At 36.0% G+C, this 22,490-nt stretch overlaps 1 protein-coding gene across 5 annotated transcripts in view; it reads left to right on the top strand.

The window, feature by feature from the left end:
• The window catches only part of RYR2 (ryanodine receptor 2), an 894,209-nt gene that overhangs the window by 758,170 nt on the left and 113,549 nt on the right, over positions 1-22,490 (top strand). For all 5 annotated transcript variants that reach the window (XM_073241246.1, XM_073241245.1, XM_073241243.1 and 2 more), the window contains exons 64-71: positions 6,008-6,068; positions 7,221-7,459; positions 8,932-9,013; positions 12,457-12,587; positions 16,035-16,355; positions 17,614-17,854; positions 18,272-18,359; positions 20,630-20,722. In XM_073241246.1, the coding sequence (XP_073097347.1) occupies positions 6,008-6,068; positions 7,221-7,459; positions 8,932-9,013; positions 12,457-12,587; positions 16,035-16,355; positions 17,614-17,854; positions 18,272-18,359; positions 20,630-20,722 (1,256 nt within the window). The remainder of the gene's footprint in view (positions 1-6,007; positions 6,069-7,220; positions 7,460-8,931; positions 9,014-12,456; positions 12,588-16,034; positions 16,356-17,613; positions 17,855-18,271; positions 18,360-20,629; positions 20,723-22,490) is intronic.

Here is a 22,490-nt window from a genome sequence, read left to right as displayed (position 1 = left end):
TTTTAAATGGGACAAGCAATATTTCCCATAGAACAGTAGTTCTGGTTTACCCATTAAACCAGAACAATAGTCCTGGTTTTCATTATGGTAAAATATCATATAGAAAACAGTGTCTTATGTACATATAGGCTTCCCATCTGAATTCTGAAATTCTTGCTAGTGATCGAAAATTGGTGGACTCTTGTAGTCTGGAAAATCAGCTAGAACATGGGTAGGAACGAAGTGAGTGAACAGAGTAAGGAATCCACTTGCCATCCCACACAACAAGGACCCTTACGGGGTAAGAGTGAAGTACTCTTTTCTTCCCACCATTTCCTCCAACTTCAGAGAGGAATTTTGATTACTAATGTCAAGGCATTCAGAGAGTACATCAGCCTCCCTATGATAGCCTGTTTATGCTTTGCAGTCCTTTTAGAGGAAGCAGAATCTGGTAACTGGGTCTGCAACAGGTGATAGTACCACAGGTATATTCTTATCAGGACTTCTTAACAGCATTACATTTACATATAAAAATAAATTAATGCATTAATGATATTTGTTTTATGCAGTCATTTCATAAACATTTATTGTGTTTTACTGAGTGTGAGGCATTCTCTCAGAATGAGAGGACAGAAAACCTCTCCACTGCTACCACCAAAGTGATTTCACCTGTCCTCCTCCAGAGCATATTAAACAATCTCTCTTAATCCCCTCTTGTACTTACAAACTGTACTCAACAACAGTCTATCTTCCCCTACAACCAGCCTCTCATATCACACTCCTGCATATGCAGTGTCTTCCCATTTCCTTACAATAAATACCAGAATTCTTAACCTGACCACATTAACTTTTCATAGTCTGTGTGCCACCCCATCCTCATTTGCCCTCACATTTTTGCTTCCTCACTATTCTTCCATTTAAGTGACCTTCTTGCTGTTTCTTGAAAATGTTGTATTCCTTTCTGCACAGGGCCTTTGCACATGCTGTGATTGCTGACTGGAATGACATCCCCATATGTAGCAGTTACTTCTCCAGTCCCTCACAGCCAAAATGGAGTAAATTGCTCATCCTTCAGATTTCAGTCCAAGTATTACTTTCAGGAAGACCTCCGACCTCCCTGATTTGACTCCCTCCTCCCACTGTCATCCTCATAGCTTTCCTTCATCTTGGTGATGGTGTGACTAGTGAACATCATTCTCTGGCACAAAACTCTCAGCTCACTGGGGGCTTATTGTATCCTCAGTACCTAGCAGGAAGTGTGGCACATAGTAGGTATTTACAGAAATCTAATGACTGAATGAATGAATGAATGAATGAGCCAACCAGTTTCTGCCTTCAAGAAGCCTACAGTCTAATAGAGAAGATAGATCAGGAAGTAGATGGTTACACAGTGAGATAAGGGCTATCAATTTGATATTTTCTTACATTCATGAGTAACCCAAACTTACTTTTTTTACTTGAGAGACTATTAAGAAAACGTAGTATCCAATTTTCCCACAATTGAAGAGAATCACTTTTTGTCCTTAGGCAGCTAATGAAAACATTTAGGGCCCTTACATTGAAAAGGAAGTGATATTTAATGACTCTTCAAACAATGAGGTCATTAAATCCGACCAACAATGATCCTTTCAAGTTAGAGGAATTACCTGAGAAGGCTAGCACAAAATAGTTACCATTTGGAGGCATTTTCTATGTTCTCATTTTCTGGTGAATTTTTAACATATTGTTAAGACCATAAACTATTCAGTTACTAGAGAATTTCCAAATTTGATGACAGAAAGACTTCTAGGAAGGCCTGGAATAAAGCAAGTATTTTATACCATAAGGAGCATAGTCCTACAAGATTTCTGTTTTGACCTCAAGTGACCCTAGAATTCAACATGTCACAGTATTAGCTGCAGGAATATGGAGCAAGACAGGTCTATCATGTACTTAAATGAAGTTGTAGTTCTTGTTAAAATATTGATCCTCCCCACCTCCCTCCCCATACCTGGTTTAACCCTATGAATAAATCTTATGTTTGAAAGGATTTTAATGCTAAATAAAGTGCTACAATGAATTCCATCCATTGGTATCTCTCCCTGATTAAAAAATTAGTGGATTAAGGTTATAGTGCATCATCTGTTAGCCTCACCTCCACCTGAAACCATTCATGTATTTAAAATGAGGACTGTTTTATCTGGATTTATTAGACAATTAGTAAACACTTGTATTATCCCTAAAAAGGTTCAGATTGTGCTTGCATTTGTTTAATAGGACACATACCATGAAAGGAAAATCATTGAAAGTAGTTAGCATCTCTGAGGATAATGCACGTCTAACAATTGAATGTGTCATGTGCTGAGAATGTAATGGCTCAGTCATGCACGATCTGCTGCTCGTGCTGGCCGCTGTTATCATCACGGAAGGATCATTAAGGTCTTTCACTAACTTAAAAATTCTCTAGTTTTATGACAGTACACATGGCAAAGACAAAAGTTTCCTGGATTTAACAAAAAAATGATTTCTTATAGAGAGAACAGGTCAGATACACCAGAATAAGGCACCTATAATGAAAATATAATCACAAGATAGTGATACAGATGAGACAGTATTTCTTTCACTTGGATTTATCACTGTAAGAATTTCCTAACTGTCGGGCAAATGAATAGAATGTATGATTAACTAAAATATGTTTTCAGTTTAACTGAAACACTTCACCAAGTAAAGGAATCAATTTTATTCTTTCCACTGTCACAGACTTATGAAGTAATAAAGTCATTGACACTTGCCAATTTTTTTTCTATCCCCTCATAATTTTGAGAGGGATTTATATCTTCTAGCACAATTTCATTTCAAATTATTAATAAGTATTCTGCCAAAATTAGTCATTTCTTCAAAGAAGATAATGTAATGAGATAACTGTGTCAAGAGCCATGTAAGAAAAGTGAAGAATAAAAATGAGAATGACTATTACTGTTTTCCCAAAGGAAAGTCAACATTCTGACAATCCTTAATTACCAGATTCCAAAACTGAAGCCAGACATGGCATAGTAAATTCTGAGTAACATCAAAAAAAAAAAAAACAACTCCTGAATTATGGACACCTTATAATGAAAATCACAAAATAATCTGGGATTAAAATATAAAAAGATCATTTTGACTCTAACAGTTTTAATTTTGTTATTTTTATTTAGAGAGATGTAATTTTATGAGAGTTGTTATAATGTTTTTAAAAACCCAGTGCTTGCTGTGTATTGGCATTAGATTCAGGTATGAGCTATGATTTTAATTATATACCTTTTATACTTACACACACACATGCACACACACTGATGCAAACATATATCTTAAAGACAAATCAGCTGTCGATGGAGCTTAAGTTTGTTACTTTAACCATCACAGATATCTCATACTCACCATATACATTTTCATTTGACCCAGAGAAATTGTTGGGCCACTGGTATTATTTCCTACTTTTCTTACATCCCATAGTCACTCCACAAAGATTTAATTGAATGCCTGCTGTATGTCACTATTCTAGGTGCTGGCCTACATTAGGGAACAAAGCAAGCACAAATCCCACACACAAGCTTATATAATGGATGTTTAAGATACCCTTGACCATCCTTCTGGAAAAGTATTCAGTACAAAGTGCACTGATAATCTATTCAAAGAATAGGAAGAGGAAAAGAAAAAAAACTTTGAGTTTTAGGAAGGGTATGAGCAGCCAGGCTCTCTGACTTGGTGCAACGTAGTCATTGCATGAGACTCATACACATTCCCTGTGTCCCTCTTCCTGGGCCCTCTCTCTCATTCTCTATGCTGCATCCTCAGCTTTAATGCCTCCAAACATTGGAATATCAGGAACATTTTTTCTTCTACACTGGCATTTATAATGGCTAATTTCATTTAGGTACATGATTTTTTTCAATTATCTCTGTGCTCATGATGCCCACATTTATAGAACCAGCTCAGCTCTCTTCTCTGCACTCTGGATGTCTCTGTCAGTTGCCTGTTCTGCACGTCTACCTGAGATTAACAGGCCTATCGTACTTAATCTCTGGAAAGCAGATGCCATGACCCCACATCTCATTCCCCCCTTGTCTCTGTCCACTTCATTAAACCATGCCACCATTCACCCACTTGCTCACATGAACAACCTTGGAGTTATCATTGACTCCTTTCCCTCTTACCTTGCATTCAGCCCATAAGGAAATCCTTAAAATATATTCTTACTTTTATCACTGCTGATACCCTAACCTGAAGTCATCATCATCAACCCTCTGATTCTGGACTCCTGTGGTTAACTTTCTATTCTTGCCCTTCCAGTATTTTACACTTTGTGAATTAATCTTTGAAAAATATAAATCAGATCCCATCCTCTTCAAAACCTAAAGATGTCTTCCAATTGTGTCTATTTTATTAATTCAACTTTCTTGCTCTGGTTATAGGGCTGTAGAACCTGGCCTCTCCCCTCCTTTCCAACTCATCTCTCAATCTGTGCACATCAGCCCCTGGGCTTCCTTGGAATGCCAGCTTCATTTTCTTCTGCAAAGCCTTTACTTGTGCTGTTCCCTCTGCCTGGATCCTTTTCCCAGAAACATGCATGGTTTTTACTCCACTTCATTCAAATCTCTGCTCAAATGTCACCTTACTGGGGAGAGCCTTATGGTCACTCACCTTGTTTCTCTATCTGATTGCTTTGATATTCCCTGTTCTCTGTGTGTGTTTCAATTTCATTATCTGTATATCTGTAACATCTGTATACCTCATTAAAATGCAAGTGCCACGAGAACTCTAATTTGTTTGTTACTGGAAGTTTGAGAGTGCCTGGTATTTAACATGTATTTATTGAATGAATGAATAGTTAACTGAATAACACTTCTGGAGGTTGGTGTAGAATCCTAGGACTGCCTCTACTCAGTAAACAGGGACAAATTCTGCCTTTCTGCTGATTGTGTCTTCATTATTATTATGTTCTGAAATTTGAAACACAAGATGAATGAAATATTTTCCTAAAGAACATTGTCTCAGCAATGTTTTTTCATTTGTATCGAATCACAAAATTGGCTTGTCTACATTTTAAGATAATTATTCATCCCATATATAATTCATTCATTCATTTTACAATGCTTTTCTTTATAGATTCTATAATAAACTCAGATGTTATATAAAAACTTACATTCAAATAGGAGTTGTTAGCTTCAAGACCCAGAAAATGACTGTCTATATTATATATGTAGGAAATACAGCATGAGGAAGTGATAGTAGCAAACTATATTGTGAGTGGTCAAATTACTTTTTTACTGTGGAGTCATCATTTCAATATTTTTGCTGTTCTATATCCTTATCAGCAAAATATATGTAGCAATTGTATAACTTATATGTTCCTACTTTCCAATAAGATACACCAATCAAAATTAGTGAATTTCATCTTACTTTGAAGAAAAGCCACCTCCATTTCAAATATTTCCTAAGAATCAGACTTGACTTCTTCAGCCTCTAAGGCTTTTTTTCCATGATGGTTTTGGTCTTTTCCACCAATGACCAACGACATGGAGGCAATTTAATTCCTGTCTTAATGCAGTTAAATACAATAGGAAAGCAGAGACTCTTGAGGTCATTAAAATGGAATTAGGCATTGATAGACTTACAGCACACCTCATTTTATAAAGGACGTGAGCTGACTTGAAAAGTTGATGTGGTTTAAAAATAAGATGAGCTAGTGTGGGAGAGGATCATCTACTTGAAGAATTCTGATAAAATTCTTCAGCTTGATGCAGTGCTTTGAATGCTGCTTGAGTATGTCACCTATTTGATGAGACCTGCTGGATGGCTTTTCTACTTATATTTGCATCACCACTTGTAAGCAGAAAACCTGCATGATTTTAAACTTGATTATCAAAAAATCTTTCAAATTCAGTGATTACAGAGTAGTACTGAGTTGTGCCATTGACTAATTTTTAGAACACAAAATATTAATAGAAGAAAAGAACACTGAGAAACCCTCAGGACTATTGATAACAGCATTTCGTTTCCTCTTTAGGGAATGATGCAACATCAATTGTCAACTGTCTTCATATTTTGGGTCAGACTTTGGATGCAAGGTAAATGGATCCATTTATATCTAGGTCAATGAGTATAATAATGATATATAGAAGAATGATAAGATATACCTAGGGTTTTAATGTTATTCTTCAGAATTGTAATTAAGACTTTAGTGTAGGTAAAAAGAAAAAAATACAGTAACATTTTTATGATTATGTGAGTTGTCATTTAAATTTCAAATAATTTCTGCAGCAGCTAAATGTATATCTGAGAGTTTAATTGGAAATGTACATGTGAGCTAAAACTGGTAAGCCACAACTCTAGAGGTTTTATTAGCCTCTAGGCATGTTATCTTTATAGGAAACATGAGGCTTTTATTCTCTTTTTATAGATGAGTAAAGTGGAGCTTAAAATTGTATAGTAAGTGTGGAAGTTGACCAATTCCCAAGTCTTTGCACTTTCTACTCTGCCCTACTATCAACATGCCCAGGAATCCAACATGTTTACTAAATACCAAATCAATTTATTTTGTATAGTTGATTCAGCCTTTATGCCATACACTTAATTCATTTATTATCTAGGATAAATCTAAGTAAAAGTTTTAAATGTTTCCTACAGAGAATTAGTCAATTATACCCCTGGATTATCCATTTTCTGTGTGTGTTTAAAATTTTATTTGAAGTGTTTTGTATAGTAAATGAAGACAGTAGATGCTATGTACACATTCATTTCCTAATAGAAACAGTGGCATTAATATGTCACTTTACAAATGTCAGGCTTAAAGGCTCATGGAAAAAAGACTGACAGCTCACCTTCAAGCACAAAATATTCATTTGATGACTTGGTTCAGCTGGCATTAAATGTTTTTTTTTATCATACCTAATGCTTGAGGGAGCATTCTACTTGTGTTGGATTTGGGATTAACTCAACTAGTTCAAAATATTCTCAAAATGTGAACCACCAGTGAAAATGAAAAGCATTAACACTGATTTATTTGACTGTGAAGTCTTTTAGGAAAGACTATGCATTTACAAAGCAATATTGCTGTAACTTCAAATGTATTGAATAAAACTTACATGAGAGAAGATTTAAGAAATTTAGTTGACTGAAGGAGTGTTGTAAAGGACTCAGCCTAGAGCAGAAGCGTGTTTTGTTTGTATTTCACTTGCTCCACTCGAAAGCTGTTGAGTTCTCCCTTATTTCCTTTCCAGGACTGTGATGAAGACAGGCCTGGAGAGCGTGAAAAGCGCGCTCAGGGCTTTTCTGGACAATGCTGCAGAGGACCTGGAGAAGACAATGGAGAACCTTAAGCAGGGCCAGTTCACCCACACCCGAAACCAACCCAAAGGTGTTACTCAGATTATCAATTATACCACAGTGGCACTGTTGCCCATGCTGTCATCATTATTTGAGCACATTGGCCAGCATCAGTTCGGAGAAGATCTAATATGTATGTAAATCTGTACTTAGAGTTTCATTATCTGAACATTAGTACAATCAGAAATTGTAAAAGCCACATCTGGGGTACTCAAACAGTGCTTACGTATTAAAATGCTTTTCTTTTGCAGAACATCAGAGGTTGACTTTTGAGTTACAGAAACCATGTTTTTATAAGAGCTAGATCACTGAATCACATGGGTTCACAGAAGAGACCAGAAGGACAATCACTTCCACATTGTTGAAGTACAAGTTCCAAATTTGGCTATTTTTATGTTTTCTCTTTTCATGGACATTTTCTAGTGCAGTTTGACCATAGGGCATTCATTATTAAATGTTTGCAAATTATTTCTGAGTCGATGCATATTGTTCCAACAAGCTATACAAATAGTAAAAATGAAAACTACTGAGACACAGTTTGTGCTAAGTATTTGGCTGACTAGAGTGGCTCAAATACCTTCTGTGCATAAGTTTCAGTTTATTTGCATGGGGGATTCAATCACTTGCTTTTCACTGGAATTCTGTAGTTATTAAAAATATCCATAGAATGTCCAAGGTTATGTGGAAAAAATAACATAATGTGTCCGAATTTCCTGCTCTCTTGCTGATATGAATACAAAAAATGATTTGAATCCTTATCAAGTAGTCAAGTGGGTCTTGACGTACACCACCCACTCAGACTCTCAACATAGTATGTCTCTCAATATTCAGCTCTGTGTGCAAACCAGTGCATTACTCAGTGGATGACACAACCACCAGGTACACAGTATGTGTTTGAACCATCATAGGGGCATTGCATCCAGTGTACTGTGGACCTGGAAACAGGTCTGCAGGACAAAGGTGATTTCTCAGTTCCCAAGGAGGCTCGTGTCATGGCGTAGCCTCCAGGAGATTATAGCAGAGTCAAAATTAGAAATCCAAGGTTCTTAGATATCCTTGCCTTTTAAACACATCTTATTGGATCACAGATCATCCGTAAGGTTTTCTTTGACTTCCTGGCTTCACTACCAGATTGACTTACTTATGCCTTGAATGTTAGGTCATTTCAGAAATAACTAACACACCATGTCCTCCAGTTTTCTCATTCTCGTTCACTTAAGAGTTAAAATAAGATGCCATCTTTATATACCCTCAGAACAGGAGCCAAAATCTGTCCTGCCACATATTCTTGGCTTAACGTTATTCATGAAAAAATCCTTTACTCTTGTATCTCAAGAAAAAATACAAAGAAATTGTTTCTGAAAATGTTCTGAGGAATCATAGCACTCTCTTTAGAATGCTTTCAGATCCTTAAAGAAAAGAATTTTGTTTGAGAGTTTTTATAGTTCATTTTACCTACTTGTATCTTCTAATTTAACTTTTTCTGAATGATAAAATTGGTTTGACTTTAGTATGGAATTTAGGTTTTAGCCTAAATTTTCTTAAGACCATGTATACATAACAAGTGTGTTTTTTTTTTTCAAGTGATTTCCCTTTTTTCCCTAGTGGAAGATGTACAGGTGTCATGTTACAGAATTCTGACGAGCTTATATGCTTTGGGAACCAGCAAGAGTATTTATGTGGAAAGGTAAGCTTTTCAAAGTGCTGTAACTATTTATTCCAGGAGTCTTCACTTCAAAACTTTTTTTCTTCATTATAAACTAAACAACCAGGTTGACATATTGAATTCCTTGGGAGTAATTAAACAATCTTCAAGCTAATTTGAATTGATATAATATATTGATTGAATTGATATAAAAAAAACAGCCAAGTTATGTAAAAATAAAAAGTAAAGCAGTAATGGTAAATACAGTTTCCCTTTGTATATCAAAAATATAAAACAAGCCCTAAAACAGGCAGTTATTAAAACCAGCTTTATTTTTTCACGTTCTCAAGTTCAAGAGGGAGAGATCAACAGTGTGAGATGATGTGCACAGACCAAGGAGATGAGGTGTCCCCATTGAACTTAAACTTCAGTAACACTTCAGTAAAATACTTCTATGGAACAGGGAAGAAAAAGGGGCAGTTTGTAAAGGGTGAGGCTAAATAAAATGGCATTCTGATAGAGGATGGATAAACGAAATAAGCAACTGAAAGGATATTCCAATGGAAGAACTTTTAATAGTTAGAAATTCTCCCCAAATTAATCTATAATTAACCTATAATCTATAATACCATTTCAAGTAGAAATTTGCTTTTTATTGAATTTGACAAAATAATTTGAGAATTCATTTGAAAGAATAAACCCGTGATAAATAAACCCAATAAAATTTTGAGAGGAAAAAAACAGTAAGGACAGGGTATTCATTTGGCCTATCACCAAATATTAAAACTTAAGTAGCAACATTAAATAAAGTAGGGTGACAATTACAGAGAGACAGGAAAATAAATGATGTAAAAAAGGATAACTAGAGTTACGCTAGTAAATTTTACTCTGAAAAATTTTAAAGTCTTACCTGAATTTTGTATTAAATCTATTTTTACATGATTTTTATGGCTATAAAATATTTTATCCTAAGGAAGTATTATAACAATTGAAATGTTACTTTATTCCTGACATGTGAGAAGTTACATCTTTTTCACTGATACAAATAATGCTTGATCTATGTTCATAGTTTTCTATGTATATTTATTTTTATTTCTTTTAGCTATATTCCCAGAATTTGGCAATGTAGTTTAGCATGTCTGTATACTGAAGGATCTGATGCATTTTTCACTGTCTTTTCAGAAAATTGATCCAATTTACACCATCCTATTTTAGAAGAGAATCCTCATTTCCTCACATTCTCATTTCTGGTTATTATGCTTTTTACTGAATACAAATGTAATACTTAGAAATGGAATCCCATTTTTAATTTTAAATGCATTTTCCCAATTACCAGTTACTAGCTGTTTTTTTGTGTTTACTTTGCCAAATTGTGTTTCTTTAAGAATTCCCTTCTCATATCTGTTGTCTGTTTTCCTATTAACACATATTACTGAATAGTAATACATTTTTATTTATTAATACTATTAACTTCTTTCCTATTATGCCTTCTGTTTTTATGACTTTTGGCATTTTTATACCTTTATAGTGCTTATATATATAGATAGTCTTATATAGATAAATAATGTTTACTGATATGGACATTTTGAATTTTTATATAATCAGATCTATCAATGATTTCATGTATGTTTTATCCCCTTAGTTTCATGATTTTGAAAAGTTCTTGTTTGTGGGGTATACAAATGTGCTGTCAGAATGCCTGCCCAGTCCAAGTGACTCTCTACCATGCACCTGGCTGGGTAGGCAGGGCAGAGAGCTCCAGGTGGGGCCTGAGGGCTCTCCTCCAGGCAGGGGAATGCTGGTCTAGGAAGCCACACATTGCAAGGCTGGGGCAGCCACCATGTTCCCGTTAAAGTTTACAGCTAGAAATTCAAATATTTATTTTCCTGGGGTTTTCAGGCTTTCAGTTGCTTATATTGAGCTCTTTAATTCTTCTGCTCATTCAATAAATGTTCATTACATGCCAGAATCTGAGATACAATAGTGATCAAGATATATCCCTACTCTCATAGAGCTTACATCTAGTTGGGGAAATAAAAACAGGACAAGTAACATAATGAGTATAACAGCAGCAGGTTATTGTTTGTGAGTAAGCTCATAGTATGGAGAACAACATAGGTGATCAGGAGTGTGTCTTTTAGAGTGTGATCTTTTAAGCTCAGAACTTGCTCAATTCAACAAAAAAGAGGCAGAAGATAAATCAGGCATGTGTACATGAATTGCTAATGAAATTAAAGGACTAGTCCAGTTAGGTGGAAGGGAATAAATTACCTACTTTGAGGTCATCCATGAAACAGGTAAGGCTATTAAATTCTTAAATAAATTAGGTCTCATTATTTTAAAACATTTATTGAACCCAAACTAAGTGATAGAACTTTTGCAATTCTGTATGCCTATTTTCATGTAAGGAACACAGAACTTAGAAACTAAGTAATTTTTCTATAGTGACGTAGTGTTAGGAATACGATTGGGACTTGGGTCTGTCTGAATCAAAGCCTGTAGTCTTTGTAATTAATTCCTTAATGTCCCATGTCCCAAATTATTTTTAATAATGAAATATTGTTAAATGTTTTAATTGAACTCTCTTCAATGCCATTCTATTAAGGGAAATTTTCTCCCAGCCTGATAAATACCTAGTTATTTTAAATTAAAATATTAGGTAATCCAACATTGTTAACTTTAGGTATTATATTTTTTTCAATGAGAAGTTTAAAACTGCCTAAGAAAATTATATAATATTTTCTTACTTTGCTCCATTTCATTAACTTTTAACATAAAATATTTGTTTAAAATCATTTTGGGAGGTCATGATATGCTGAAATAACTCATCCTGTATTTAATAAATACAATGTACCAGTAAAGCCTTGGGTTAAGTAACTGAGGGAGGGAGAGAATTTAATCAGTGACAGGGGAGCCTTGGGTCCTAACCTGCCTGAATCAATTTATCACAGTCTGATTCCTTAAACAACTTCCTTCCCTTTAAAGTGATAAATCACTTTTAAGTGGTAGCAATAGTTTTAACATAACATTTCATAGGTACTCTGAAGTAACTCGTATATGGTAATTTTCCATATGATTGTATTAGTGTGTTATTATTAGTACATTTAAAAATTTTTATCGATCCACTTAGTCACATAGCAACAATTCTTCCTTAGTTCATTATGTTAAAAAACAAAAAGAAAGAAGAAAGAAAGAGGGAGAGAAAGAGAAGGAAAGAAGGTATAAAAAAAAAGTCCAGATTGTGGGGGATTTGACTTGTTTTTTTGTTGTTTTGTTCTGAATAGCTTTTAACTTCTTGTAGCTAAGAGAGAATTTAGCCTCTGCTATGGAAAGTATGTGATGTTTTGTGATACAGAAATTGGATTTGGGGTTAATTTTATTAGCACTATTATCCCTCTATTAGACTAAACTTGCCAATTTTAATATAATTTCTTCAGTTATTCACTTGGAAAGCATAACAAAAAATGAGCATTTTCCACTTACAGGCAACGTTCTGCATTAGGAGAATGTCTGGCTGCTTTTGCTACTGCGTTTCCTGTAGCGTTTCTGGAAACTCATCTTGACAAACATAATATTTACTCCATCTACAATACCAAGTCTTCACGAGAGAGAGCAGGTAACACAGGCGCATGTGCAGCATTCAGGACATGAAGCTAAAACTTAATGACATTTACTGTGTTTTCCTACTGTGATTTCTGCAGGCTGTTAGTGCTTACTGTTGCCAGTGTTTTTATTCTGAAGCATTATGATTTGGAAGCTTTTGGAAAGCCACGTCCTATTCCCATTGTGTATCTGAAAGAAAGTTCAATTTCTTCTAAGTTAATGAGTTAATGAAAGAAAATGTACTTTTCTTAGTTTAATTTCTTCTAAATTAATGAGCCACATACAAATTGACACTTTCAAGAATCAGACAAAATAATCAGCAGTAACTGAAAAAACTAGGTCAAATATGATTTATGATCCAGGTAGTCAGCAAGTGTATGGTATTCTGATTCATAACATTTGTACCCTTCAGTTTTCTTTGTTCACCAGATATGTCCACTCTACTGGGATAGTTTAATCCATGTTATTTTTTCTAATAGTTCAGTCAATCTTTATCATTTAAGAAACTTAAAAAAGAAAGATACAATCAATCAATGAATTTTCACCTGACTCCAGCATGTGTATTCTAAGATTTTTTATGTTTATATGTGCACTGAGTGTCTATATATGCTTATGTGTCATGCTGCTTTCCATTAGAAAAAATGGGATTATTTTCTGGGTAGATGGGCCAGGTTTATTTTTTCACGGTCCCAGGTAAAAATGCTTTTAGAACCATTGTTTATCATTTCAAGGATTGGCCTTTGAAAACCTATTAGAATTATTTCCTAGGATTTGAATTGAGTTGGATAACAAATAATTAATATAGTAGAAAATAGTTATTTCTCTCATTGGCCTTTTAAAGCAATCACTGTAGGGTTCTCAAAGCTAATCTCACCATAGATTTATCCCAGATTTCTCAAGAGTTACACAAGTTTGCTTTCATATCATTTTTTTCTGTTAGATTTCATTTGAATCTGGTAAAGTAATACTGTATTTTGTTGTTTTCCAGCAGTCCTATAGAGTTCTCAAAACTTGGGCAAGAACTATTTGTTATTCACAATGCATCCCTCTCTGTTAATGAGATTGTTTCTCTGTGTAACTCATGTTTTTATGACAACTGCTGGTTACACTGATTTCATGGTGTATTTTATCAAGTAAAAAGTTTTAAAAAATTGATAATCATTATTTCATTGGTGTATTTTATAATATTCTAATGTCATAGAGCAGAGGAAATGAAAGAAAAATCAGCTGAATATGACTTAGCCATATTTTTCTACATAATTTCCACAATACATTTGTAAATAGTAAAACATGGTTGAGTTTGAATTATTAATCAAACATGTAAACAGGTCTTAATTAGGATTTTTGATGGATTAGTACTTTTACTATGAATCAAGAATGAAGTAGATTTGTTACTCATTATACGTAAGAAAATACACAGATCAGATAATTTACCTGCTTGTGTTTCTATAATACAGTATTTGCATAACAAAGTGAAGGAATTGAATTTAATGATTCTCCTTCATGCATTTTTTAGTCATTCGAGAAATAATTGTGATGTATACTGTGATGGAGGAAATATAATACAAAGATGCATAGAATTTTCTTCTGCTCAGAGACTTTTTAGTTACAGTAGAGGGAGGGAGACTGATGAATATATGTGATAGAATTCAGAATAAAGAATGAAGGAACAAAACAGCAGCAGAATCACAGAACCCAAGAATGGATTAATAGTTACCAAAGGGAAAGGGACTGGGGAGAATGTGGGAAGGGAGGGACAAGTGTGGGGAAAAAGAAAAGGGGGCATTACGATTAGAATGTATAGTATGGGGGGGCACAGGGAGGGCTGTGCAACACAGAAGACAAGTAGTGATTCTATATCATCTTACTACGCTGATGGACAGTGACTGTGAAGGGGTATGTAGGGGGGACATGGTGAAGGGGGGAGCCTAGTAAACATAATGTTCTTCATGTAATTGTAGATTAATGATACCAAAAAAAAAAAAAAACTAATAGGGAAGAATAAAAAAAAAAGAATGCTGAATGCTGGGGATACAAAAAAGCAGTTTTGGCTGAGAACACCTGGGAAGACTTCACAGAGTTGGCACAAGATGAACTTTGAAATTAGGGGCACTGAAACTCTGTACATTAGAAGAAACGTTAAACACTTTGAGGTGGAGACAGCTGTCAGGAGAGAAAAGAGTAAAAGACGAGGCAGGAATGGAAAGCCAGAAGAGGCGAGTTAGGCTGTCTGTGTCAGGTAAGGGGTGTAGCTGTAACTGTGCAGAGAGGGTCCTTTCATTGGCTTCAAAAAGTGGGGATAAGTGAGTACATTTGCATTTTAGAAATCTGTAGTGGCAGAAAGTATGAAGATGCATGGATATGAGTCACCAATTAAAAAATGATTGTGGCAATTCAGAAGAGTTGAAATAAGGCCCTTTGGAAGCAGTATATAGGGACATGGTATTGAGGTCTCCAAGGGGTGTGATCATATTGTGCTGGTAGAGGAGAGAGCACCCGATTTCTCCCAGATGTCTTGCCTTAGTAACTGTATAGTGTTGTCCTCACCAAGACAGTACATGCTCGAGAGGCAGGCTGGAGAGGAGAGGTCACATTTAAATGTAGACCCATTGTGTTTTTAGTTTCTTTTAAGCCACTCAGTAATCAATGCAAATTTTGTAAGAAATATGGCTTCAAGAGTTGTTAGCTTATAGCAGAAGCCCATAGGAATGGCCAAAATTGTCAAGGCGAATATAAACCAAAAAAAAGAAGAGAGTTAAAGGTAGATTCCTAATGAAAACATTTAGAAGTTCCACAAGGAGATAAGAGTCTAGAAAGGAGATTAATACAATTCAGAAGGGAGTCGTGAGCTCTGAATGCCTTGAAGTTCAGGGAGAGGGAATCTTAGGAAAATGGTGATGTAATGTGAAACGCTACTGTAACAGCAAGAAAGGATTGTAAAAGAGTGGATCTGGTGAGTGGTGGAAAGCAGGGGCCTTCACTGGTGAGGACGGAACAGTGCCAGGGAAGCTAAACCATCTGGGAGAGATTTGAGCATGTGTGCTGCTGGGCCGGGGAGAGGAGAGGGCCGGGTCTGAAACACAGGCCTGACCAGGGCCCCTGCTGTGGGGCAGGCGCGATGGCAGGAATACGGGTGGAACCAGGAAGGGGCCTCAACACCCTTCCTCTGAAAATGAGGAGTGGACGTGAACATGGGGCCTGACAGAAGGCTTGCAGGCAGGCAGATGTTCTGAAATAGAAGGAATGGCTATTTGCTGAGCTGAAGGAAATGGAGGTAGGGAGGAACTCTGTAAAAGGAGAGAAAGTTAGAAATAGCTGCCATGGGAAAAGGGAGAGGGAGCCAGTTGAAGGTACGCTGGGTCTGGCTGAGTTTTGAAGCCCAGTATGAAATGTTGGCGACGTGAGTTTCACGTGAGTTTCTTTCACTGAACACAACTCATCTGTATGTGTGCCTCTCTAGCTCTCAATTTGCCAAGTAATGTGGAAGACATTTGTCCTAATATACCGTCTCTGGAGAAGCTCATGGAAGAAATTGTGGAATTAGCCGAGTCTGGTATCCGCTACACACAGATGCCGCACGTGATGGAAGTCGTCCTGCCCATGCTCTGTAGCTACGTGTCGCGCTGGTGGGAGCACGGGCCGGAGAACAACCCAGACAGGGCGGAGAGGTGCTGCACGGCTCTCCGCTCAGAGCACATGAACACTCTTCTGGGGAATATACTGAAAATCATATACAATAACCTGGGAATTGATGAGGGAGCCTGGATGAAGAGGTTAGCAGGTAAGAACTGAAAAGGAATGTGCCACTTACGTTTGTTCTATTTCCAAAATAATTTGAAATACAGAAGACTAGAATATCTTTGTCTTTATTAATATTTTATTCTGTGCTCAAAAAATACTAGTGATTATTTCTGTCACTATTAGTGTTGTCACTTGTCTTATCATGAGTAGAGGGATACTAATCAAAAGACGTAGTCAGATACTTGCATTTCAGTTCATGTATCATTGCACTATTTATATTGCATAACTGGGAACAATTTAAATTACCAATCACTGGAATATGGTTGAATGGGTTGTGTACACCATATACTGAAATATGGTGATGTATTTAAACATGAAGGTTTCAACAATGTTTTATGACTTGGAAAATATTGATAATATCATGGAGGATGGAAAGAAGAATTTTTAAAAAATTTAGAAATACACATATATTGAAATTGTTTATTGATAAAAACTCCAAAGAAATATGCCAATGCCTTACTAATTTGGGAAGCACGATTGTGGTATATTTTACCATTTCTCTTTTATATTTTTCCCCAGTGTGTATATATGTTACCTTTCAGGAAAAAAAATCTTTTTGAAAATGGCCTAATAAAGTTTCAAACTATGGCTACTAACTGCAACTGTTATTAAATAGAAGAGCAGTGTTATATGCAGTCTAAGGCTTCCACTGGGACAAGGATGGGGAGTGTTTAAATGCGATAACTGTATGCGGTTGTCATTTCATTATTCAGGGTGCCTCTCTCATCTAAAGAACTGCTCTCTTATCTGTTAGAATAAAATTAAGCCCCTGCTAGAAATCCTATTGATAGAATATATAAAGTACATCTTTAGTGAATTTTTACTCTTTTGTATGTTGCAAGTAGAACTATATATTTTTTAATATGAAAAAGATTCAGTCATAAACTTTATAGTATTCCATGATTATTTACAACAGCTAGAAGAAAATGCATTATTTGGGGGACTTAAATAATTGATTTCCAAAGTGAGTATCTTTTTTTTTCTATTCTCAGTTTGCCGCCAACCCTTTTTCTTAAACAAGGAAACATATCAGATTCAATTCAATAATTATTTTTGAGCAGCCACTCTGCAGTTAGGTTTGGGGATAGAGAGATGACTGAGGCATGGGCTAAATCCTAAAGGAGGCCATGTGCTAGAGGAGGGGGGCGCTTAAATCATGCTACAGTTGAAATTACAATCTCTCATCATTTTAATGAATGTTTGTGCAGAGCAGAACATTAATGTCTGTCTTCAAACAGTATTTTCCCAGCCTATTATAAATAAAGTGAAACCTCAGCTCTTGAAAACTCATTTCTTGCCATTAATGGAGAAACTCAAGAAGAAGGCAGCGATGGTGGTCTCTGAGGAAGACCACCTGAAAGCCGAAGCGAGGGGGGACATGTCCGAGGCTGAACTTCTCATTCTAGATGAGTTCACCACACTGGCCAGAGACCTCTACGCCTTCTATCCCCTCTTGATTAGATTTGTGGACTACAACAGGTATAATGTCCAAAAGTGATTCATTTCTCTAAATCAGTCATAACCCTGCTGGTTCATATGTCCCAAGTGAACTGCTTCATTCACTGCTTAACGTTGAACTTGTTCATGATTATGATACAACCAAACGTTTATAGATAAATTCATTTTCACTGAGCATCTTAAAATTGCAATTGGAAATTGCATCCTGGAGCAGTCCACCTTTTAAAAACAAGCAAAAGCTGGTAGTTTGACAGTTTTGATGTTCAAATTATTTCAAATGTTACAACTGTGCCCTGGAGCCATGTCTGAGCTCTGTGGGAAGCATGCTCACCCTCAAGTTTATTTAGTTTCAAATTTAACTTTGGGAAGGTGATTTCTGTTTTTGTAATTAACTGTACGGAGTAACTGAGAATCCACTTTATTTGTTATGTGATCCAGGGCAAAGTGGCTAAAAGAGCCTAACCCAGAGGCAGAGGATCTTTTCCGCATGGTGGCAGAAGTGTTTATCTACTGGTCAAAGTCCCACGTAAGTAGAAGAATACTGACAGCGCTTATCCCTGTTTGGTTTCCGTTAAGGGCTTCCAAAATTTTAGTTGATTTTCCAGTCTCCTTAGTAAATACCTACGATGGTGTTTCTCAGGCTTGTCTCTTGGGTATCACTTAACAGGTGTGGGGAGAGGATAAGTTCCCCTTGGGAGTTTAAAGCTACAGAAACCTTTCTGTTGCGTTTCATAATTTATTCAAAAAAAATCACAAGGACTTTTAATTGCTCTCTAGAAACATTTTTAATGTTTGCCCCTAAATCTTAGGATAATATGGACATAGAGAGGTGACATTTTTACCCTCCAGGCTGTCCTCTTCGATGGCGTTTTCCAGCTAACCCACAGAAATGCTTGTGCCTTGGTCTGAGAAGCGCTGAGATGGACTGCTGTTTTTCAATCATAGGACACACTTGTTTTACTTGAAGGAGTGCTGCTTTAAATTTGTTCTATCATCACACACTTTTGTTTCTAAAGGAGTTTAGTTTCTCTCATTTGATAGAATAAAATAAAGCCCCTGCTAGGAATCCTATTGGTAGAATTTACAAAGTACATCCTCAGTGAATTTTTACTCTTTTATATGTTGCAAGTAGAACTCTATATTTTTTAATATGAAAAAGATTTCAATCATAAACTTCATAGTATCCCATGATTATTTCCAACAACTAGCTGAAAATGCATTAGAGAGCATTTATGATTGTCCCAAATTATTTCAAAAACTTAGAAATTTTGTATAAATTATAATTTTATGGCCCTTTGTAAATGGGAGACTTTGAAATAGTAAAAATAAAGACCTCAGCTTCAGTTTCATTATTTGAGGTATCTTTCCAGTTTATTTAATTAGATTATTAAAAAAATATGATGACTTTGAAAATGTAATCTTTTAAAAAAATAAAAATTTCCTACTTAACATTTAGAATAATAAATGCTATTGTTGCCCTCCTCTGAGGAGTCTGCCAAGTCTGCTACCAAAATGTATATAAAAACATACAGTAAGTACAATTATACAGAAATAATATATGAAATAAGGACTTTTATAATATGTGAATTTGTACCTTTATTATTGACATTCACTTTCTGTGATGTCATAGGAAATTATTTTAGATTCTTTATGTTCCTCTAAATAAAAGCAAATTATTCCTTGTTATGTAACTCATGTTAAGGGGGTATATTAGATTATTCAGGGTACTTCTGAAGGAAATTCTGAAATCTAGGGCTAAAGAGTAAATCACTTAAGAAAACTAAAATCTGCACATTTTTCCTTGAAGCACTAAGAATCTTCAACTTTATCAGTCACTAAATTACTAAAGAAACTTCTTTGAATTTATATGCAAGACAAAATTTTGCACTAGAGTGTTTATCATAATCATTAGATTTTTAGATAAACATCTAATGATACTTTCAAGAGTAAGAAAAAAATCTGAGTATGTGCTTTTGAATCTCATGAGTATAAGCTGTTCATAGGTATCATATATATTCTTCCCCAATATGTAAAAATGAAACTACATGAGTGTCTGTATAATAATAAAAAGCAAAATTAAAATGTTATGTGAGCTGCAAAAAAGTCGAGGCTTAGTCTTTTCACTGTCCTTCACAAAAAATCTTTTTATTACTCATCAATTATTCATACATTTATATGCTTACTGTGAAATTACTTTATTAGGATTTTGCTCGTCTGCGTAAGAAAGGCAATTAGATTGTTAACTTCTCTTTTAAAACTCTATAATTATTTCCTCTTTTATATTGTGTTTGCTTGCTCTATTCCCACTGCTCAAACACTACACTTGACTTAGCTTATGGTTTTATATTCCTAAATTAAAAGTTAGTAAAATAAGGTTATGTTATTTGAAAAAGTGGACCACAATATCTGACAGAAGGGAAAGTCACATCACAGTTACCCCAGCCCTTGGGGAGTCCTTGTTTATCCCAAGAGGCAGTGCGTGCTTTCCACCAGCTAAATTGGCATCTGAGTTTCCATCATACCCCTTGGTAGGTGTGTGACTTTCTTACTTTAATTTTCTGAATCTTAATTTTCCCATCTTTGAAACACATATTTATACCTCATTCCTGAAATCATTTCCCCTCACCTCTTGCCATCACTGGATATTCAACAGATATTTGTTTCCTTTCTTGATTAAGTCTCACAGGTTAAATTACTACTTATCTTCGCAGAAACTTTTGGGTCCTATGTAACCTCTAATTACATGGACTTCTTAGCCCTGTGGTTTTAACTGAAATGTCCTTTGCCACTTTTCAGAATTTCAAAAGAGAAGAGCAGAACTTTGTGGTACAGAATGAGATCAACAATATGTCTTTCCTCATTACCGACACCAAGTCAAAGATGTCTAAGGTATTGCTATAAAATGTTTCACCATTCTAGGAAATGTCTGAATGTAACTTTCATGGGGTGATTGTTTTAGATTTTTTTGAAGGCTTACACCTGGAATTTGATACATTTGGTAATGTTTATGAAGTAAACACACACATACACACCACTGTAAGGGTAGCTGGGATTTGTTTTACTCAAATATGGCAAGGCATGCAGGCACAGAAATGACTGCCATGAAGGAAGGAGATTTTCATCCAGTTTCCTAAAAACAGAAGGCATGGCACATAGTGAGTGGGGCATGTGCGGAAGCACTTGGGTCAGTCAGGAGGCAGAGGAACAAGGGGAAAATGTGGACGAGATCTTTTATTATGGTTTCTGTGGGAAAGAATAGGCGAGGCAAGGTAAGGGGGCTTAAGCTTGACTCAGTGGAATAATTTCAGTGGCTGTGGGGTGTAGGGGTCTGTCTCTGGTTGTTTGGTACCTGGCCCTGGGGTGATCAGAGAAGGTGGACTGAGGCCCAGGTAAAGATGGTGATTGGATGTATGGACACTGGACTGGTTGGTGTGTATGTGAAAGGTGTGCTTGCAGGTGAGGAATTTCTTATCTCAAGGAATTGACTAGCCACAAAAGTGCAATTAAGGTTCAGTAAAGCCCTAAGATGTCAAAGCCTCAGAATTAAAAGACACGGTTAAAATATACATGCACATACTTATACATACACATTCACAAAATTGCCAGTTAGTATATATATTTAGTGTACCTATAACTAGTCAATATTATGTATTCATCAAGAGTAAATAGATGTGTATTTATGTGTGCCAAATATGTAGACCTCAAAATAATTAGTTTTAAGGCACATGGATGAATTCCAGGTTCTCACATATGAAATGGGAAATATGTCTCTAGATTTTTGTTTTCTCTATCACTCCTGCTGGGGAGGGGAGGAATTTCCTTTTAAAATATTTTAAAATTCAAGTCATTATCTTTTAAATCTTTTTAAATAAGAAAATGAATATATTATATGGGAAACACATAAAGTATGGTACCAAATGGCCAAAGATGCGAAATAGTGTGGCACTCAGGCCAAGAAATCAGTCTCTACCAACTTGATAAATTATGGGAAGAATTTCAGCAGGAGGTGCACCTTCTGCACAAGTCCAGGAATGCCCAGTGCCTCTGACCTGCTTCACCCCAGAACAGGATAGCATCACACAGTGCTTGCAGGCTCAGGGGTTTGAATGCCACCTATAGACATGGCTGCACACGAACAAGGGGCCAGTGCCAGTTGAAGTTCTGCACAACTAGGACAATTGTCTGACCACTATAGGCTACTTGCTTTTCTCTGCCCTGGGCTGCCAATAAACCTGAAGGGGGAGGAGCTCTCCTTGAGGAAGTGCTATTCTCAGAGGACACATTTCATGGATTTAAACTGTTTTAAATAGAAAACTGTTGGCAAATTTTCTGCTCTGACAGCATGTTGTCAAGAAAAGCCAGTGTGAGCAAAGACACAGAGGATATAAGGTGCCTGTGGGGGGACGACAGTGGTTCCAGGGTGTCATTTAACTCATGATCAGTGAAAGGTCTTCAGAGATGATGGCTGCACATCTCTCTACGGACATCCTCTTCCCTCTTTCCCATCGCTTCAGTCCAGCGGTTCTCAAAGTGCTCACTTAAAGCATTGTGACTGAGGCATCTATAAAATAAGCATTGACTAAAAGCAACATTTACTCCTATTTGCAGGAAAAAAATGAAAAGGAGTGAATAGGAGCATCTCAGTTATAATGTCCCC

Source organism: Manis javanica, chromosome 7 (genome assembly GCF_040802235.1).
Source record: "Manis javanica isolate MJ-LG chromosome 7, MJ_LKY, whole genome shotgun sequence".
Classification (NCBI taxonomy): domain Eukaryota; kingdom Metazoa; phylum Chordata; class Mammalia; order Pholidota; family Manidae; genus Manis; species Manis javanica.
The sequence above is the reverse complement of the archived record's forward strand: the minus strand, read 5'-3'. Positions and strand labels throughout refer to the sequence as shown.